This window comes from Lissotriton helveticus, chromosome 10 (genome assembly GCF_964261635.1).
Source record: "Lissotriton helveticus chromosome 10, aLisHel1.1, whole genome shotgun sequence".
NCBI classification, from domain to species: Eukaryota; Metazoa; Chordata; class Amphibia; order Caudata; family Salamandridae; genus Lissotriton; species Lissotriton helveticus.
Genome location: NC_136071.1, coordinates 197,708,810 through 197,727,549, shown reverse-complemented (window position 1 = coordinate 197,727,549; position 18,740 = coordinate 197,708,810). Strand labels below are relative to the sequence as shown.

Below are 18,740 nucleotides of genomic sequence, written 5' to 3'. Positions count from 1 at the left end.
ACACAACATTTGTACACACACGCACATACACTCATTCACTCCCTGTTACATTCTGATTTGTGTGTGTGTGGCAATAACGCCATGATCCGGATTCACAGAAAAGTCGAAGCTCTACACCTAGAGGCTTGTTACCTCACGTGGATGCAGATTTGTAACATTGTGGTAATCACAAAGTCTATTGAGGTAACGCCTGTAAAGCTACTCCAGTCAGACCGTTCCAGGGATACTTCAGGAAACGTTTCATCAGTTCCTTGCTACAAAAGTGCACTGGCAGTTCCAAGGCTGTAATGTACATGGTGTACTGTTAGATGTGAAATGGAGCCACCACCAGTGTGCGCGCGCCCGTTGTTTTCCTCTAACCCCTTCTACACCTCCACGAAGGTTGGGGTGTTCCATTCCCCTTCCTACCCTGAAATGAATGCCCATAAAATCACGTGTTTGCGGGTTAACCAACTTTCAAGACTAACTACATTGTGCAACACTCGCTGTTCACTCCTTGCGTGGCATTTACTCCTGTATATTATATGATCTTTTCGGGGTCGAAGTTAGTCATCCCAAAAAGAATCGGGTGATTCCAAGAAAATAATTAATTAATTAAGAATTTAAACAACCTTAATACTAACTTGACAGGAAGCAAGTTTAGAGGTGGATTAAAAAAACGTCTACTCAACCTGTATCGTTGATAGCTTTCTCAATGCAGAAATATTATCAACAACATCATATGGATCAAACAATGCATGAAGGGAAACACAAAGCAGGTTACAAAAGACAACATTTTCTATGTGCGACGATGTGGTAGCATTATTTGAGAGTAAAACGAATTGACCATTGCAGGAACCATTTCATGAATTCTTTATCGTTTTAGATTTTTCAGCAATGTGTGAACTGATTTACTGGCACAAATAGCTTTGAGAATTTTGCCCATTGTGTTTACTGACTATCTTACAAAAGAGGAAAGTTGGTACTTACTATCATATTGTTCGATTTATTCCCAGTTATACTTTCATTTAATGCTATGTGTTTCTTATGAGGATAAAGGAAAGTTAAACACTGTGGTTTCACTTTCAATGTTTGATTGTTCAAATGAAGACGAGTTTTTTAAATTATATTGTTTGGGAAATGTCAAGGACTTAATTGACCATATGAGGGAATGGAAGAAAGGTGTGCTATTAATAATTTAGGACTATGGAAGTATTGATTTTCTTTTGTACGTAGAGTTTTAAATGTTGGAGGTTTATGATATTGACATGTGTCTGCACTTATTGACTGGCCATTGGGCAACCGAAGGGGATTTGTGTATTTCAGGCTGTATGATTAGCAGAATGTCCAATTGTTTATAATGTTTCCTGTGTTCCAACAGGCTTGTGTTGCTTTCTGCTTTATCACCATTCCCTCTCTGACCAGCATCTTTGCACGACTGAACCTCTACCTGCATTCAGGACAAGTAGCTTTGGCAAACCAGTGTCTGTCTCAAGGTAAGTCTGGTTTGTGGCTCTCATGAAAGCCTTGCATTAGCTCTGAAGCATATTTTAACAGAAAGTGCTTAACTGTGCCTAACGTTTTGCAACCTTGGGCTGTTGTTTATTTTGTTGTGTCAGAAGGTTCAGGGTCAGATTGTATGTCTAGAAACAGTCAGATGCTCAATGCAGAATGGGACGCCGCTGCGAGCAAAAATGGCGTATGAAACGGAGTGTTTTATTGATAATTTGTGTGATTCTTTGCCTTATTTTAAATTTTCTTGGGAATGCTGGTTGAAGATGAAGAGTGGTTCTCCTATCCCTGCCCCAGGCAATGTGAGCAGTCTTTTAGGTGCTACAAGCAATAGCACAAAATTGTCGTTAAAGTGGAGCAGTGCTCTGGAAAGCACATATTAAATGCTATTAATTAACTATCTGGTGTACCCTGGGATCAGGTAAAGGTCCAGGTACTTGTTGTTTCCTTTTCACCCGAGGGTTTCAGCAGCGCCATAGTCCACCGGTCCAAGGTCTGTCAGACTCGTGTATGACGTTTGTGCAGTGGAAGTATTGGACCAGGACCTAAATCCAGCGATGCTCAGGCATGTTTTTCAGGATCAGTCCTCAGTAATTGGAACAGTGCAGTTTTGGGGAGAGAATGTGTGTGAGAGCGCATGTGGGAGCAAGTAAAATTGGGCAATTATGCCAATCTAATTCAAACTCATTCCAATAATGATGCCGTAGGCACTGCATTGATATTTTAAAACTACAGGTCAAATCTAAGGTATTCTCATAACATTTAGATTTCCCAGGGAACAACTGTGCCAGCGCTTTGAGCGAGTAAATTCCTGCTGACCAGGTCATTGTGCTGACACAGGAAGCTGACTAAGGATTACCATGTCAGACGGTTGTCGCTGCTCTTTTTGTTTGCGCGCAGTGCTGCCCCGGCACCGTGAACAAAGGGACTCAGAGCAGAACTGGCTGTGCTTCGCAAGAATGTTGCAAAAACAAATGAGTTGCACAGTCAGTAGTGTGCTGGATCTTCAACGTTAGTAAAAGACAAGCAGAATAATTTATTTGCAGCCCCCCCTGCTGTTTTCTTTAGGAGATGGCTGTATGATCCCCGGTCGTGGGGTAGTTCTGGGCCACCCAATTAGAAAATAAAATTGAAAATAGTCTGATAATTTTTATGCTACTAGGCATATACAGTACTATCATTTTAAAATTGTAATTTCTATGGGTATTTTATTTTTACTTGTATTACATCCCCCTTCATACAGAAAGTGGGGCGGAAACGTACTCTGCATGGTAACAGATGTACCCCCCTGCCCTGAGTGCACAACTGTATTGATTTATGGCTCCCTGATGGTCATTTTGTTTTTGTCATATGTGAACACTGATCATGCGCATTTACTATGACATAGTCCTGTCTCACAGGTTGCAGTCTTGTTGGTCTGGGCGGGGTGCCCAAAGCACTTCCCTCATTGTGGTGAAAGGCTACTGCCTACACCAGGAGTGAAGCAGCACGGGGGCGGTGGTTGCATCATTTCGTGTAGTGATCAGTCGGAGTAAACTGGTCCTTTTTAGGTTTCGCCCTGGCGTTGCAACTGCGTAGCAGTTGCTCCGCCCAGGGCGAAATCTAATGTTATCTCAATAGTGGGGACTTGAAACCGCCCCTTCTTCCATTGGCTAGCTCCATAAATGGAGGCTAGCCATTTGAAGACATCAGCGTCAATCACTTTCTCCCGGTCAGAACGCAAATCGTGGGCGTTTCTGACTCTTTTTTTAAGTCCCGCCCCTTGATGCCGTGTGTCCCGGGCCGCGCTGTGATTGGCTTCCGGCCCGGGACACCCCGTGACGTCATTCCCCGGGCCGCGCTGTGATTGGCTGCCGGCCCGGGACCTTGACTTGTTTAATAGTTTGGCAAAGCAGCCAAATACTCTTCATAGACCAGTCCTACAAATAACCACAAGTTTCCTGTGCCTTTGCAAATGCTTGTGAAACGGAATAATATGCATTAGAAAACACAGTTTAATGTATTAGTGATGAAGACACAGCAAAAATACTTTAATCTAATTACAAAAAACACACGAGTGGGCAAACCAAGTCCCAAGCGATGTAATTCCTGTTTCACAAAACCTTTAATGACAATGTCAATTAAAATAGAAAAAGGACGGGCTTTTACTGGTTTGCTGCACGCGTCGCAGTAAGACTTCGCATTTTAAAATATAACTAATGAAGTCATGACCCTGTTAGTTACCCCTAGTCCGGCAAACGCTGGCCATAAAAAAAACAAGATCAACGTTCATCCGTGGGCTCCCGCTGATCTGTGACGCTCCGGCTGGCTTGGCAGCAACGCCCTTTGCACCGGAACTGGCTCTGACGCCGGCCCGGAAATGCCCTGGCTTGTGGTGACGTGTGCTGTCAGAGTTGGAGTCTAAGCTGCCGCCACGAAGTGGAAAGGAGGAGGTGGAGCGGGGAAGTTCAGCACCGGGAGAGCAGCATGGAGGCGCTGTACCACCAGACCAACAAGTGAGGGCGGGGCGAAATTGTACCTGTACCTGCCCCTGGCGTGGATGTGCTGCTGTACTAGGGGGATGCGGGAAAGAGCTAGGGGTGCTGAAAGAGCGGCAGTGCCTAGAGCACTTTACCATGAGTGAAAGGGGTGATGAAAGTAAACGGGGAGAAAGAGGCAATGTTATTGGGCTGATAGAGTCGGTGGGCATCTGAGCCAGTGAGCCTAAGGTGATGTAATGGGTAGGGTCTGTATGCGTTGTGGTTTTTTTGCATGGCAGCTGTCTGTACTCAACAGAGGGTACTGTCAACATGTGGATTTTTCTATGTTTACTTTGTCGCGTACACAAACTGTTATTTTTATTTGTTTTCTGTCTCCCGTGTCCTTTTCAAGTTAAAGCAAGTTATCTGGTAAATAGAGTTTCTTTCCTATTGTCTCAAACCTCGTTTATGTGAGGTCACAACAGTTGGCGCGAATAAGGGAGTCAAGACGTGATGGCAATATGTAGCTAAAGTATTAGAGATCCGGAGTAGGTTGGTTCATAGGGAAGATGTGAGTATATTTATTATATCTACATGGATCGTGAAGTAACTGTTAAGGGGAGGGGCAGGCTCCCCAAACGTAGCCTCCAGGAATCAAAGTCTTTTGCACCCGAGCTCCACGGTTGAACCGCTGCAGCCTCTTTTGGGTGGCCGTAGTCACCTTCTCCACCCTCCTCCTGGGGCACTATTACACCGCAGAGGACCGCCGACCTCAAAGTTGGGGAACAAGGTTCAAGTCTCGGTGGGGACGCTAAACATCTTGTAATTGTATATGAAACTGCAAAAAGCACAAATTTCAAATGTTATCGACCTTTGGAGGATGAACATCTATTCGACCATACCACCTAATTCCCCTTTCTCCCACCCAGCTCTAGAGTCCATGAAAATCGGTTCCTACTCCTTGAAATTTATTACAGCAGGATAGCTTTTTCATGGGGAGGGGAGGCAAAATGATGTAACCAATACAATGGGCTCACAGTGCATTATGTAATACAGTTGTTACAATAAGCGCTACCTCGCGGGCATCTTCTGACTCGGGTTTAGTGAGAACTTCCGGTGACAAAGGGCCCTTGACGCCGCCTCTCTGTGGGCAAAAAGGAGGTTTTCTATCAGTGTACCACAGTTCCGGTAAACTTCTGCAGACAGGCCTAAATGTATTTAATTCTAAAACATACACAACCAAGCTATCAACAACGGGGGGGTCACACACTGGAATGCAGTCATATGGCCAAGATCACACAACCTGTCAACTGTAGGCAGACCATGATGGGTGAATGCAAATGTGGTGCGGGGGCCTTTATCTGTACACCTTGTCTAGGTCTGGGTATGTGTGTTTATCGGCATGTGCGCCTGTGTGAGCATTAGTGTGCTTACCCCTGTGTGCCTTTTGTGTAGATTCATGTGTGTATGTCTTTTGTAGTTTGGTGTCTATACATATGTGCGTGGTTTGGAGTTTATGGACGCTGTGAGTTTATCTTGATGCATGTGGTTCGGCGTGTATGGCTGGTGTGTGAGTTTTAGCGGTCCAGTGTGTGTGGGTGTATGCAAGGACTAGTGTATAGTTGTTGTGCTTTGGAGAGTTTGATATGTGTTGTGGTTCAGCGTGACTAGGGAGTGCTAGGGAGTGCAGAGTGACTGCAGAGTGCTAGGGAGTGCTAGGGAGTGCAGAGTGACTGGGGAGTGCAGAGTGATAAGGGAGTGCTAGGGAGTGCAGAGTGCTAGGGAGTGCAGAGTGACTAGGGAGTGCTAGGGAGTGCAGAGTGACTAGGGAGTGCTAGGGACTGCAGAGTGACTGCGGTGTGCTAGGGAGTGCATAGTGACTGCAGAGTGATAGGGAGTGCTAGGGAGTGCAGAGTGCTAGGGAGTGCAGAGTGCTAGGGAGTGCAGAGTGCTAGGGAGTGCTAGGGAGTGCTAGGGAGGGCAGAGTGACTAGGGAGTGCTAGAGAGTGCAGAGTGACTAGGGAGTGCTAGGGAGTGCCGAGTGACTAGGGAGTGCTAGGGAGTGCAGAGTGACTAGGGAGTGACTAGGGAGTGGCTAGGGAGTGGCTAGGGAGTGGCGAGTGACTAGGGAGTGCTAGGGAGTGGCGAGTGACTAGGGAGTGCTAGGGAGTGCAGAGGGACTAGGGAGTGCTAGGGACTGCAGAGTGACTGCAGAGTGACTGCAGAATGCTAGGGAGTGCAGAGTGACTGCAGAATGCTAGGGAGTGCTAGGGAGTGCAGAGTGACTAGGGAGTGCAGAGTGACTAGGGACTGCTAGGGAGTGCAAGGGAGTGCAGAGTGCAAGGGAGTGCAGAGTGTGAGGGAGAGCAGAGTGACTAGGGAGTGCAGGGTGACTAGGGAGTGCAGAGTTACTAGGGAGTGCTAGGGAGTGCAGAGTTACTAGGGAGTGCAGAGTGCTAGGGAGTGCAGAGTGACTAGGGAGGGCTAGGGAGTGCTAGGGAGTGCAGAGTGACTAGGGAGTGCTAATAAGTGCTAGGGAGTGCAGAGTGACTAGGGAGTCCTATGGAGTGCTAGGGACTGCAGAGTGACTGCAGAGATTAAGCTAATGGCAATGTAAATGACAATGCCATTTATTTATCTGTTTTCAAAACCAACACATAAATACAAATTTTGTCATTTACAATGCCAATAGCTCTAACTTTTCCAAAGGCGAAACCATTGCATTGTAAATGCTTGTTAACCTATCCCACTGGAGTGAGGACTACAGGCTTTTAAAGTTACGGTGCTGTGTACTTAACTCGCCCTTGGCGTAGAGGTGGTGCATCTGTGCTGGGTGTGTGTGTGCCTGGGAAGGGTGCAATACAGGGACAATGCAGTACTGAGCACTGCCTGTATGCTGAATGCTGAATGCATTTTCCTAGATAGATGTCCATGTGCCTACGAGTAGTACAGTACCAGAATGATGTATTGCTGTGCAATGCATGCATGATAAATGCATGTGATAGGTGTATGTGTCCCTGCAAGCATTACAATACATGAAGGATGCAGTGGGTGCATAATAAATGCATATTCTGGGTGTATGTGCGTCTATGAGGGGTACAATACATAAAGGATACACTGCTGGGCAGTGAGGGTGAGGACGCTGCACCAGAAAAGAAGTCAAAGAAAGCTTCAAGTTTATCCAAGAAAGTCCTTTATTCTATACATTTTAAAATTCAACCACCGCCAACGCGTTTCGTTCCATTGGAACTTCGTCACAACAAAATGCGAGGAGCATTCTTCATTTGAAAAGGACGGTAGGCCGCTACACTGGACGACTATGTTCTAAATATTATTCTGGGGTGACCATTCCCCTTACGATCTAACCTCCAGACCAGTACGGAGAACAACAGGCCGCAATATTGGTCCAGTCAATTACAATTATAAGTTGGGGTGACCGGTCCCTGCTGTGTGAACCTCCTAGATGGAGGAGTGTGAGCCGATATTGCAATTCATTTGATATTTTCTGCCCATGCGGGGATCAGCTGCATGATTCTACCTATCCGCCGTTACAGAGCCCTGACGAAGTTGGAAGGGGAAATTGCTACTAATATCGCACTATAGCACTGGAACACTTTTAAATAAATTAAAGTCGTGGTGGCCTCTCACAACTCGGACTACTAGTGGGGCATACCCTGGATGTTACTAGTAGTGAATGGGGAATACCCACAATCACTAATGTGAGGAGTGAGTGGGACAGGGAACCCCCCCCCAAAGAAACACTAGAGCCCCGAACTTGGGGGAGGACATGTGTAATTATTTCTGGATGTAGTATTTTTCCTTTGTATGGATTGCATTAGAGAATAAAATACTTTTTAATAAAAGTGAGTATTTGGCTGGACAATGATTTATTGCTGCTGCCTGCATTTTAAGTTGTGAGTCTTTGTTCACTATCATGTATCCAATTGTATAGTTGGTCACGTAGGGCATAAAAAAACTCTTGCTTCCATTTAATGAGGCGTTGTTAAAACCAATTCTGATAGTGCAGGAAACATTGTCCTCTGCTTCAACAGTACACAGGCAGCCAAGAAGCACCATTCTGCATCCAGTGATTTGCCCTTCCTCATAGCATATCAAGCCCCATTATGGTTGGTACAGGCTTACTCTGCAATGCCTTAATTGAATGCATTGCATTCTGTTCTACCTCACTAGATAATATTTGCTGGGTTGAGTTTCACTCTCACGTCGGCAAAGGAAGCTTGTGAATATATAATTGCAATGTGTGAGAGATTAACAGATTGATTAGTTGTTTGCAGATGGCAAATATTGTCCAATCAGACTGCATTGAGACTGTTGCCCTCTTGTTCAGCATTGTTCCATTTCCTCATGTTCGTATGTCCTCTGAGTTTATGGAAATGTGCATGTAAGGCTCATTCACATGCCACTCAGCAGGAAGGTAGATGAGTGCCTGAAGGGTTTAGGCCGAATAAAGCACTGGTGAGATCTCCGTAGTTTGCTTCACCTACTGCACCTTCCATCAGCAGCGCAGAAGCTTTATGCATTTTACTGACATTCTAAGTGACAGTTTCCACTGCTTCTTTGATCGCTCTTCTGTCATCCAGTTTGCAATGATTTTTGCTGATGAGATTATTTTCCTCCGTGGTGTGGCCCATCTTTTGTTCGAGCACCGCCTTGGAGTTCTGGATGTCTAGAAACAGCGCTGAGGACTTCGGTTCTTTAGTAAATGTCTGTTCCTCAGTGGTTGTCCTCAGCACCCACCTCTGCTCTCCACTATGCTCCCACCTGTGATGCCGACATATATTTTAGGATTTTGTTGTTTGGTTGAGTTTCTGTGAATTACTCTGGCAGATACAGTTCTCACTACCTCTCTTGCTGATATTCACAGAGATATTTGAAATTAGGACATTTAACAGTGGTGTCCTAGGTCCTTTATTTTGTACCATGCACCTAGTTAGTACATCATGGTCCGTTCTTTTTCCATTTTTACAGTTCGTGTTGAAACCAACAAAATGTGACAGCTTTAAGTCCTTCTACACCAGCCGGTGGGAAGATTTTTTATGGGTCTGGGCCGCCTTGGCGATTGCTCGGGCGTATCAGCAAGAACGTCTGTCTCCGTCGGGTCCTCACGGTGAATGCACCGGCTGGTGTAGAAGAATCAACATGAAGTAAAAGAACCAGTGATCCAACAGCAACACAAGTGCTTGTCGACTGACCTTCAGCAGTAGAGGACCAGACGAATCATACACCTAACAACAATAAGGCTGTCCAACCCTTTTTCCAGTCCTGATGAAGACCCGATCTAGATGCACATAAATCAGCGCATCGCCACTTGGGTCGAAACGTCGACGTACTTTGCTATATATCCGTCAGCACAAAGTCCCAACGTACAAAAGAAACAATTTAATCCCCTGAGACTATTGTGATTTACAGTGGATATTCACATGCCACTCAGCAGGAAGGTAGATGAGCGCCTGAAGGGTTTAGGCCGAATAAAGCACTGGTGAGATCTCCGTAGTTTGCTTCACCTATTGCACCTTCCATCAGCAGCGCAGAAGCTTTATGCATTTTACTGACATTCTAAGTGATAGTTTCCACTGCTTCTTTGATCGCTCTTCTGTCAACCTGTTTGCAATGATTTTTGCTGATGAGATTATTTTCCTCCGTGGTGTGGCCCATCTTTTGTTCGAGCACCGCCTTGGAGTTCTGGATGTCTAGAAACAGCGCTGAGGACTTCGGTTCTTTAGTAAATGTTTGTTCCTCAGTGGTTGTCCTCAGCACGCACCTCTGCTCTCCACTATGCTCCCACCTGTGATGCCGACATATATTTTAGGATTTTGTTGTTTGGTTGAGTTTCTGTGAATTACTCTGGCAGATACAGTTCTCACTACCTCTCTTGCTGATATTCACAGAGTGATTTGAAAATAGGACATTTAACAGTGGTGTCCTAGGTCCTTTATTTTGTACCATGCACCTAGTTAGTACATCATGGTCCGTTATTTTTCCATTTTTACAGTTCGTGTTGAAACCAACAAAATGTGACAGCTTTAAGTCCTTCTACACCAGCCGGTGGGAAGATTTTTTATGGGTCTGGGCCGCCTTGGCGATTGCTCGGGCGTATCAGCAAGAACGTCTGTCTCCGTCGGGTCCTCACGGTGAATGCACCGGCTGGTGTAGAAGAATCAACATGAAGTAAAAGAACCAGTGATCCAACAGCAACACAAGTGCTTGTCGACTGACAAGCACATTCAGCAGTAGAGGACCAGATGAATCATACACCTAACAACAATAAGGCTGTCCAACCCTTTTTCCAGTCCTGATGAAGACCCGATCTAGATGCACATAAATCAGCGCATCGCCACTAGGGTCGAAACGTCGACGTACTTTGCTATATATCCGTCAGCACAAAGTCCCAACGAACAAAAGAAACAATTTAATCCCCTGAGACTATTGTGATTTACAGTGGATATTTTGAAAAAGTTTCATTTTTATGTATATATGTTGTATCATCTGTAACACTCAGTCACGACCTATACCCCTTGTGTATTCACAGTGTATGTGTTTTTTTGTATATTGGACAGCATACCTAATGCTCTGTAGAATTAAGGTTCATGAGAAAGTTGAATACTAAAGATGTATTTTCTCTTCATCGGGGTCAATGTTTATTTCTTTGTTTCGTATGTATCCTTCATGGGATATATAAGTACATCGATGTATTAAGTACTATGTTCAATTGAAATGTTTTTCCCGACAGAACCATTATTGTTTGTTTAATTACCCGCCCAGGTTCTGAGGGTTACAGGGTTACCCCATTACACTTAATGGTATCCCTGTGACAAGGCTGGTTCTTCCATTTACTGGAGGTTTTTAAGTGAACTGAAGATACATAAACACACTGTGCTCGGCTGCATCTCTAAGCAACACTTTGTAGACCCAGCAGCTAAAAATTGGAACATCAAGATTCCTAGTGTTTCACTTTTGTACGAAGACAAGGCTGCAGTACAGTTTTTCTAACACACAGAGTTAATTATGACTTCATTCTACTGTAAAATAGCAGCACTACTTACAGAGTGTAAAACCAAATCTGATATTTATTCTATTGGTGATCAGGTTTATGTCTGTCAATAAATTGTTTTCTTGTTGACAAATTACCTTGAGCACATTGCACTAAAGCATATGACATAGTGTTCCCTTCATTGTTTGGGTTTTTCCAAGATTGTAATACATCTGTAACAGTTGTATGGTTAAAAATGACAAGTGCTAAAAATCTTATCTAAACCGCACATTAGTATTCAGAAAACAACAGGTGCTGTGATTCGGGGTCTTTCAACCGTTGCCTCCTTAGACTCAAACTCTCATCCCACAGGTGTATTTTTGTCTCTCCTTCTTTCTGTTGAACGATTGAGTCTACCTTACCGCTCAATTGAAATGTATGGGATACTATTTTACATCTTAAAAAGACACTTCCATCGCAGATGTAATTCTTTAGCTCATCTGTGCATAGTATACACAACCAAACCATTTTTATTTGGTTTGTATTGCACAGGTAGTTTTGATTACTTTTGTCAGTGCTCTATAGTGTAAATCTAAAACCTATTGGCTTTACCAATGCTTGTTGCTTTCTCCCACAACTCTAGCCAATTATTTGTTTTGAAAAACTTGTTCAGTGTGATGACTGATTTAAATGCTAAGATGGTCACAAAAGACATTGTCTTGAGTGAAAACTCATATTTTTGTTTGTGTCTTTCTTGTAGCTGATGCATTTTTCAAAGCTGCAGTAAGTCTTGTCCCGGAAGTTCCAAAAACTATCAATATAGATGGGAAGATGAGATCCTCAGACTCATTTCTTCTGGAATTCCTCAGCAATTTCTTTTCCACCTTGTTAATAGTCCCAGTAAGTGATGTCTTTGTTCCATTCTGTTGTGGGGTTATCTGTTGCTGCCAGACTTGCTGTTGTATGTGATACAGTCCCTCTTATGGTTTGTTTTTGCTTTGTGTTTGCTGCTAGAATTAAAGATATCTTTCTTTCGGTAGTGCCGCTCATCAACTCTTTAGCTTCCCTCAGAAAGAACGCATTTGCAGTTGCTCTGGGCTACTGTTAGTAACCCTGGAAGTACCTGCCCTATATACTCTTACCATCATCGTATGCATTTGACTCAAAGAACTCTTGATGATTAAATAAATAGCGTGTCCTTCAATAGTGCTAGATTAAATAGCAAGATGCAGGAAGAATGTGTTGAATCTCTTCTGCTCTCATCTCTTAGATCCTTTTTACCTTCTGTAAAATCTTTATTAAAGGCACCCTCATACCCAAGAGTTTGTCCTGATTCAGTAGTTGGTAAGTTGGTGATCACCAGGGTACCTCTTCTTAGGTGAAAAGTGAGGTGTGCTGTGGAATAGTGATATTAATGAAAACTTGCCAGCCCATCTCAAATTCATCAACCTCTGATGATGGTGGGCTCTGTCTCTGCTTCACTTTCTCAAGGTCTTCTCCCGAGATCCTTCAGAAGATGTGGGAGGGTCGTGACTGGCACCTTGCCTATCCCTCGTGTCTTTGCATATCTACATCTGGGAAATCCCACAGTACTGATGGCTTAAAGGTCAATGGAATTAGACATTGTAGGCAGCATGGAGAAATAAGTGGCCGCTTGTTTAGATCTGCCTCCATAGTCATGAAGTTCACATGCTGCTTGTAATGCTCTACTGCTCCTATTAATTTTTAGGCTTGTAATCTGATATGGCACCACTCAAGCTTGATAATGATCCTGAACAAAAAAAACAGCTGAACTTTGCTGGTTGTGATTAACTATGCAACCATAATTGAGACATATTGTTGCAAATGTCACACACCCTCCCCACCCTGCCAGATGTTCCATAGGAAAAACAGGGTTACTGTTCAGGAAACCATTTCGGAGGCACATAGAACCACCCGTATTCCCAAGGCAAGGAAAACTGCCACCTGCACAGCAGCAGCTTTCCGAAAACCATACAACTCTTCTTCATTGCTCGGGAATTCACTCATGATGTCACAGATAAGAACTCAAATGATTTAACTGATGACATCACTGAAGTTGCATATAATTACTCTTGTCCACATCTCTTAACTGGCACTATAAACATAGTTTTCTTTCTATGCAATTTTTGCAAGCGCACAAGAATCTTTCAACACATTCCCTGTAGACATCCTAAAGTTGAAACTCCTCCCTCGCCCTGTTTTCTTCATGCCTGACATCTACTCCCTTCTAAACTTCTTTAACACATTTCTGAAAAACCATGAGAACACCTACACTAATACATGTAAGTTCAAGCTAACCCCTTCAGTAGCCTAGTACTATGAAGACCTTGGTGACAACAAATGCTCCATCTACAGCTAGGATATAAAATTAATTAAAACTGAACGCCCTGACGCCCTCAAACTACTGAAGTTCCTCCTTTGCAGCATGCAGTCTACTAGTCATATGAGCCAAAGCCCAGATTGTGCCAACACTATCAGGGAAGCTGCCTACAGAAGCAGGACATAAAGCCATCAGATACTACATCACCCCCTGCCCACCCATCATAAGTCACATTCTCTAGACAGGTGCAATGCCATCAACCACTTCATAAGTGCAAAAATGCATAAGATATGGCAGAACATTGCCGACAACAAACCTGATTCTCCTTCGATGCCTAATATTTTGTGTTGCATCACAAAATGCTCATGTTTCAACCCTTGTCGCTCAAAGACATCACCAACATCCTTAACTCCTTTAAAGCCACCGCTTTTTATTAAGATGATGTCTTACCCTCATCAAAGCCCCCTCTAGAGAATCTCTCTCAACCTACCACTCATTTTTTATGGGTCCTTCACTCAAGACATCTTCCCTGAACCTCTCTAGACAGACCAGATCATCTTACATCTGAAGAAACCCTTGCTATACAACTACCGGCCAAGCAATTATCTTCTCTGCATCAGCAAGACTAGCACGAAGCAGTCTGGGCACAACTTCAAGAGCACGTAATTTCTTACCATCTTCTGCGCATCTAGTAATCTGGCTTTAGATCACACTGCATCACTCAAACAGCGATTTTCAAACCATAGATGACGCCTTCCTGACCACAGATCAAGATGAACCCTTCTTTGATATGTCAACTACTCTCAGCTGCCTTTGACACCATCGGCCAGCCCACCATCATCCACACCCTGAAACTCAGCTGGGATTCACTGTAAATGCCCTTGACTGGTTCTTTGCTTGTCTATTCACCCAACACCAGTTTTTTCATATGGACATCTCGACATCCCAGAAGATCCTGATGACCTGCATAGTTCCTCAGGGCTCATGCCTGTCCTTGGTCATCTTAATCCTCTACATGGACTTCAGAAAAGCTGTTCCAGTTGTTGTACTTTGGCATCTGGATGATGGTAATACCCTTTTCAACACCCGCACAGGTTCCACACTGGCCCTTTTAAGGGCATCATACCTACTGCAGCACAACTCTTTAAGTACCTGAACGCATCACCTCCACTCTGATGGATCTCCATTAGCTCCCTATGCCAGCCCACACCCTCTTCAAAACCTCCTGCATTATTTACAAATCCACCACGACTGGCATCCTTGCCTATCTGGCTAACAAGCTCACCATCTCAGCCGGCTCTCAATGCACTTGCAGCCAGGACACTATCAGACCGGAGACAAAGAATTGGAAACAATAGCCCCATATTTATTAGGACTGCCACAAACCTGCTCCAATATAGGATAATGCAGGAATTTCTTCTTTAAAGACCACTACTTCATGATGCAGGAACAGTCCCCGAACAAGCTATCCATCTTAACGCACATGGCTATGATATTGCTTGCTTACATTACCTTTTTCGGCATTCATATATATTGAGAGGCCTACGGCAATAGCTTTGCTCTGCAGATCAATGGAGAGGTGCTGCGCAGCAGCCAGAGCAGCTGACTCCGGTGCACAGGGTTCAGGGTACGATCGCTGGCAGCAGCTCAGCTCAGCATCATGTGACTCTGGGTAATAGCTCACTTCATCTCCTCGGCGGCCCCCAGCGCCTTGAGACCCTTAGGGGTGATTAGCTTGTGCTTTACAAATAGCAGATTATTACTAAGGCATGTGCCCAAAGAGCTGTGAGGCCTGACCCAAGTGTTGGCTTGGAATGACTAAAGGCTATCCTCCGCATGCTCTGGAGAAAGCAGTGCTTACTGCATTGTAAGCTCAGGCCTATAGATGCTGTTGCACAGAGACAACTATTGAGCACAGTAAGCTCTGGTGGAAGTAGTGCCAAGCATAAAGCTTGGCCAAAGTTTTACATATATTTTTTTCAGCAACCAGAAGTATCTAGGTATGAAGGAGGTGCTGCTGTAAATTACACGTTTCGCTCTCTCCCTTCTGGAGTTGGGTTTGGAATATTTGCAAGTAGTTTTTCTTTGAATAAGTGCTTTCAGTTTAGAGACCCTTGAGAACCACAATGCGCCAGGAGACAAACGCCATCTCACATCATGTTTTTTTAGCACCATTGGGTATGGATGTGATTTCAAGAGCTCTGTTAAAGTTGCATATCTGGGGAAATATCAACAACCAAGAACATGGAAATTGAAGATTTCTGGCATTAAGAACACCAACCATCACGGACCAAGACTCAAACGTGCTGTAGAGTCTGGGACTATGCTCCTGAAAGTGGCTGATGGCAGGGAGGTAATGGAAAATCCTCCTTTTAAATTCTACTCTAGTCGTAGTAACACATTTCCGTGTTCAGACCAACATTGGGTCTGTAACCCTTGCTTATCAAGGAGCCATTCTGCACCAAAGAGACAAATGGTGGATTCCATACTGCGTCCAGCAGTACCGAGACTACCGAGTCTGTAACCAATGGTGAAGGATTCAAATGTGATGAAGATTTTGGGTGATGGTTGGGAGACATCCATTAGCTGGGAGGCCCATCAAGAGCAAAGTCTAGTAACTGTTTTCCCAGAGGACTCCGACTCCAGAGACCAAGGTTTACCAGCATCCCCGCAACGTCTGTAACTAAGATCAAGGAGCACACCTTGGATTTCACATGGACTTTGCAAACCATCCCCAACACATCTGACTTTGAAACAACCAATACCGAGGGTTATCCTTTGGGGTTGGGCCTCGCAGGAAGTCTTGATTCTATATCAAAGAACAGCATCCAAGGTGAAACACACGTGGCTCAAAGAATTACCTTGAAATAAAGATTGATCACCACACTCTGAGCCTGTGCGCCCTGAAGTGGCTGGTCGCGTTCACCATTGAAGACCGGAGTCGACTCCGTAGTAGTCTTGTTACCGACAGGAATCTGACAAGTCCTTGGTATTGAAACTGACTTCAAAGCATACAAAAGCCCAAACACCCTGTTAGACCCCGACCAAAAGCATGTGCACCATCAGAAGGATATAGATGGCCATCAGCCACTGCTGTCTGATGTACGCCAGTTCATGCTACACATTGGTCTTACAACAGGGCATAGAGTTGCACAGCCTCCACGCACCTCCCAGAGGTTCAAAAAGAAACACAAGGTTATTGTTTAGTCATTTCTGAGGAACTTGGAATCTTCCATTTGTGCAAGGTAATGGAAACTGACACCAGTACAGCAGCAGTTCCCCCAGAGCCATGGAACTTACTCCACCATCGTACTGATTCAAAGAGAGACATCTCTTACAACCCATACTGTATTCATTTGGCATTTTGAGAAGACACTGACAGTCACAGTGACTCTCCTTCTCTTCCTGCATCGTTACAAATTCTCTAAACAATTATCAATGATGGTGCCACATTATATGCTAGCTGTATTACATTAATTACTGTGAATTTTGCAAGTACCTGCTCACGATTAAGAGACTATACATACACTGCTTTTAGGTCTGGACATTGGATCCCGTGCCCACCTCCCCATTTAAATGCGTGTTGGCTTAGAATTTCTTTCTTGATGATGACCTATAAATAGGGCATGGCTGAAACACCTTTGACACTACAACAGATTAAACAAGTTAACGCATTGTCTATTCTATTCTCATTGCAATCATAGAGTAGATTGTGGACTTTTTGTTTTTACCACATTTATTTCACCGACTTTGTATGTATACTTCTGATAGATGCTTCTATCTGCAGATTCCTCACCTGTAGAATAAACCCAGGCAGCAGTCTGGATCTGTTTTATTCACAAATTTTTTTTAATTGAAGTGCTGTGTCTCCCCCTAAGCATTCGAACTTTAAGCCCTATAAGCACTCGGAGGGACAGATGCCCATCACTGACCCACACGCCATCTGCTTATGGGGCTTCAGTTCTGACCATGATTCCCACTCTTGCAACTCCTGCCAAAGTATGCTCTCTAAGGCCATTAAAGAACGCTAAGCCAAGCTCTTCTTGTCCCAGCCCTTTGGAACAAGTGAGGCCGTCGTCGTTGGTCAAGACCAAAGTCCAGATCACCATTCTCTCATTCTTCTGGTGTGACAAAAAGAAACACAGACGGCTCAAGGAGCATGGACAAGATAAGTTGTCTAGACCAGTGTGTTAGAAATTGGGTTTCTGGTTGGCAGAGTTATGCACCCTGTCCAAGCAGGAACCACAATCTTAGTCTGGGCAAGACACAACACACCCTAAATTATCCTGTGCTTACCCTCTGCCAACTAGCATTCTCCAGTGCTCGCCCTCTGCCACCTATCAACTGCAGCGCCTTCAGACCCACACAGGTGATTTGCAGCGCTTTACAAATTCTAATTGATATAATTGGTAGCTTGGCACAGAGTAGTCAGGCTTAACTTGAGAGGCAATGTGTATAGTATTTTTGCAACACTTCAAACAGTAACACAGTGAGAACAACGCAAAAATACTCTGCACCAGTTTAGAACAATAGATTGTCATTTTATATATAAGAAAAGACCAAAAAGAAAAAAGTTCTAACAAGTAGAAGTTGAGATATTAATTTTTAAAGAATAAATGTAAAATAGTGCTTAGAAGCAATATGCACTTAAATGGGATATCTGGTCGTGCCAGACTGGGGCAAAGTTAAGAGTTCAGGTACTGCAATGGAGCATGGGTTGGATACATGGACTCACTTGGGCCCACTGAACCAACGTACCTAGATCTGGGATTCGTCGTCGCCAACGAAAGGTGCGTCAATGTTGAGCCACGCAGTGGACAAAATGAGTCTATTTCCTACATACAGCTGTGGCAATGCATTGGTTCACAGTTTGAGGCGGTGGTTCAGAATGCGATGCAGGGCTGCTACTCCCGCAGTAAGGGGTATGTCGATTCCAAAGGTGATTCGCTGGTTCCATAGGCGATGCAGTGGTTCCACTCCATGCAATGACAAGGATGCGCTGGTTCTGACTCACGCAAAGGCAAAAATGCGCTGGTTCGGATGAGAATGCGTGGGTTCTGGTCAAATCAGCACTTTATACCCACTTTAAAGGGCCCAGGACTGGGTTGGCACCACTTGGCTGAGAAAGACTTGCAGCAAGCAAAGTCCAGGTGCTGTAGTAGCATGAGTTGAAGTCTTTCATGTCCCTGAGACTTAGTAGAGGTGGCAAGCAAGTAATGCTGGTCCAGTCCTTCTCACCTAGGCAAGAGAACAGCAGGACAGCTTAGCAAGGCAAGAGTACAGCAAAGCAAGATTCCAGCAACGCAGCAGTCGAGCAGAGTGGTAGTCCTTCCAGCAGCACAGCTGTTCTTCCTGGCAGAGTGGTCACAGGTCCAGAATTGCACTGCCGTCATGGCTTCAGAGGTCCAGGACTTCTAACCAGTTGTGCCTTTGATGTGGGGGAGACTTCAAAGAAAGC

General features: G+C 44.4%; 1 protein-coding gene across 2 annotated transcripts in view; it reads left to right on the top strand.

Annotated features, from left to right (window-relative positions):
- Window positions 1-18,740, top strand: part of VPS35L (VPS35 endosomal protein sorting factor like) — a 479,692-nt gene that overhangs the window by 332,825 nt on the left and 128,127 nt on the right. The window contains exons 26-27 of one of the 2 annotated variants that reach the window (XM_078665104.1): window positions 1,361-1,475; window positions 11,702-11,841. In XM_078665104.1, the coding sequence (XP_078521230.1) occupies window positions 1,361-1,475; window positions 11,702-11,841 (255 nt within the window). Of the gene's footprint in view, window positions 1-1,360; window positions 1,476-8,939; window positions 9,029-11,701; window positions 11,842-18,740 lie in introns of those variants that run through there. The other variant, XM_078665105.1, reaches the window with a different exon arrangement.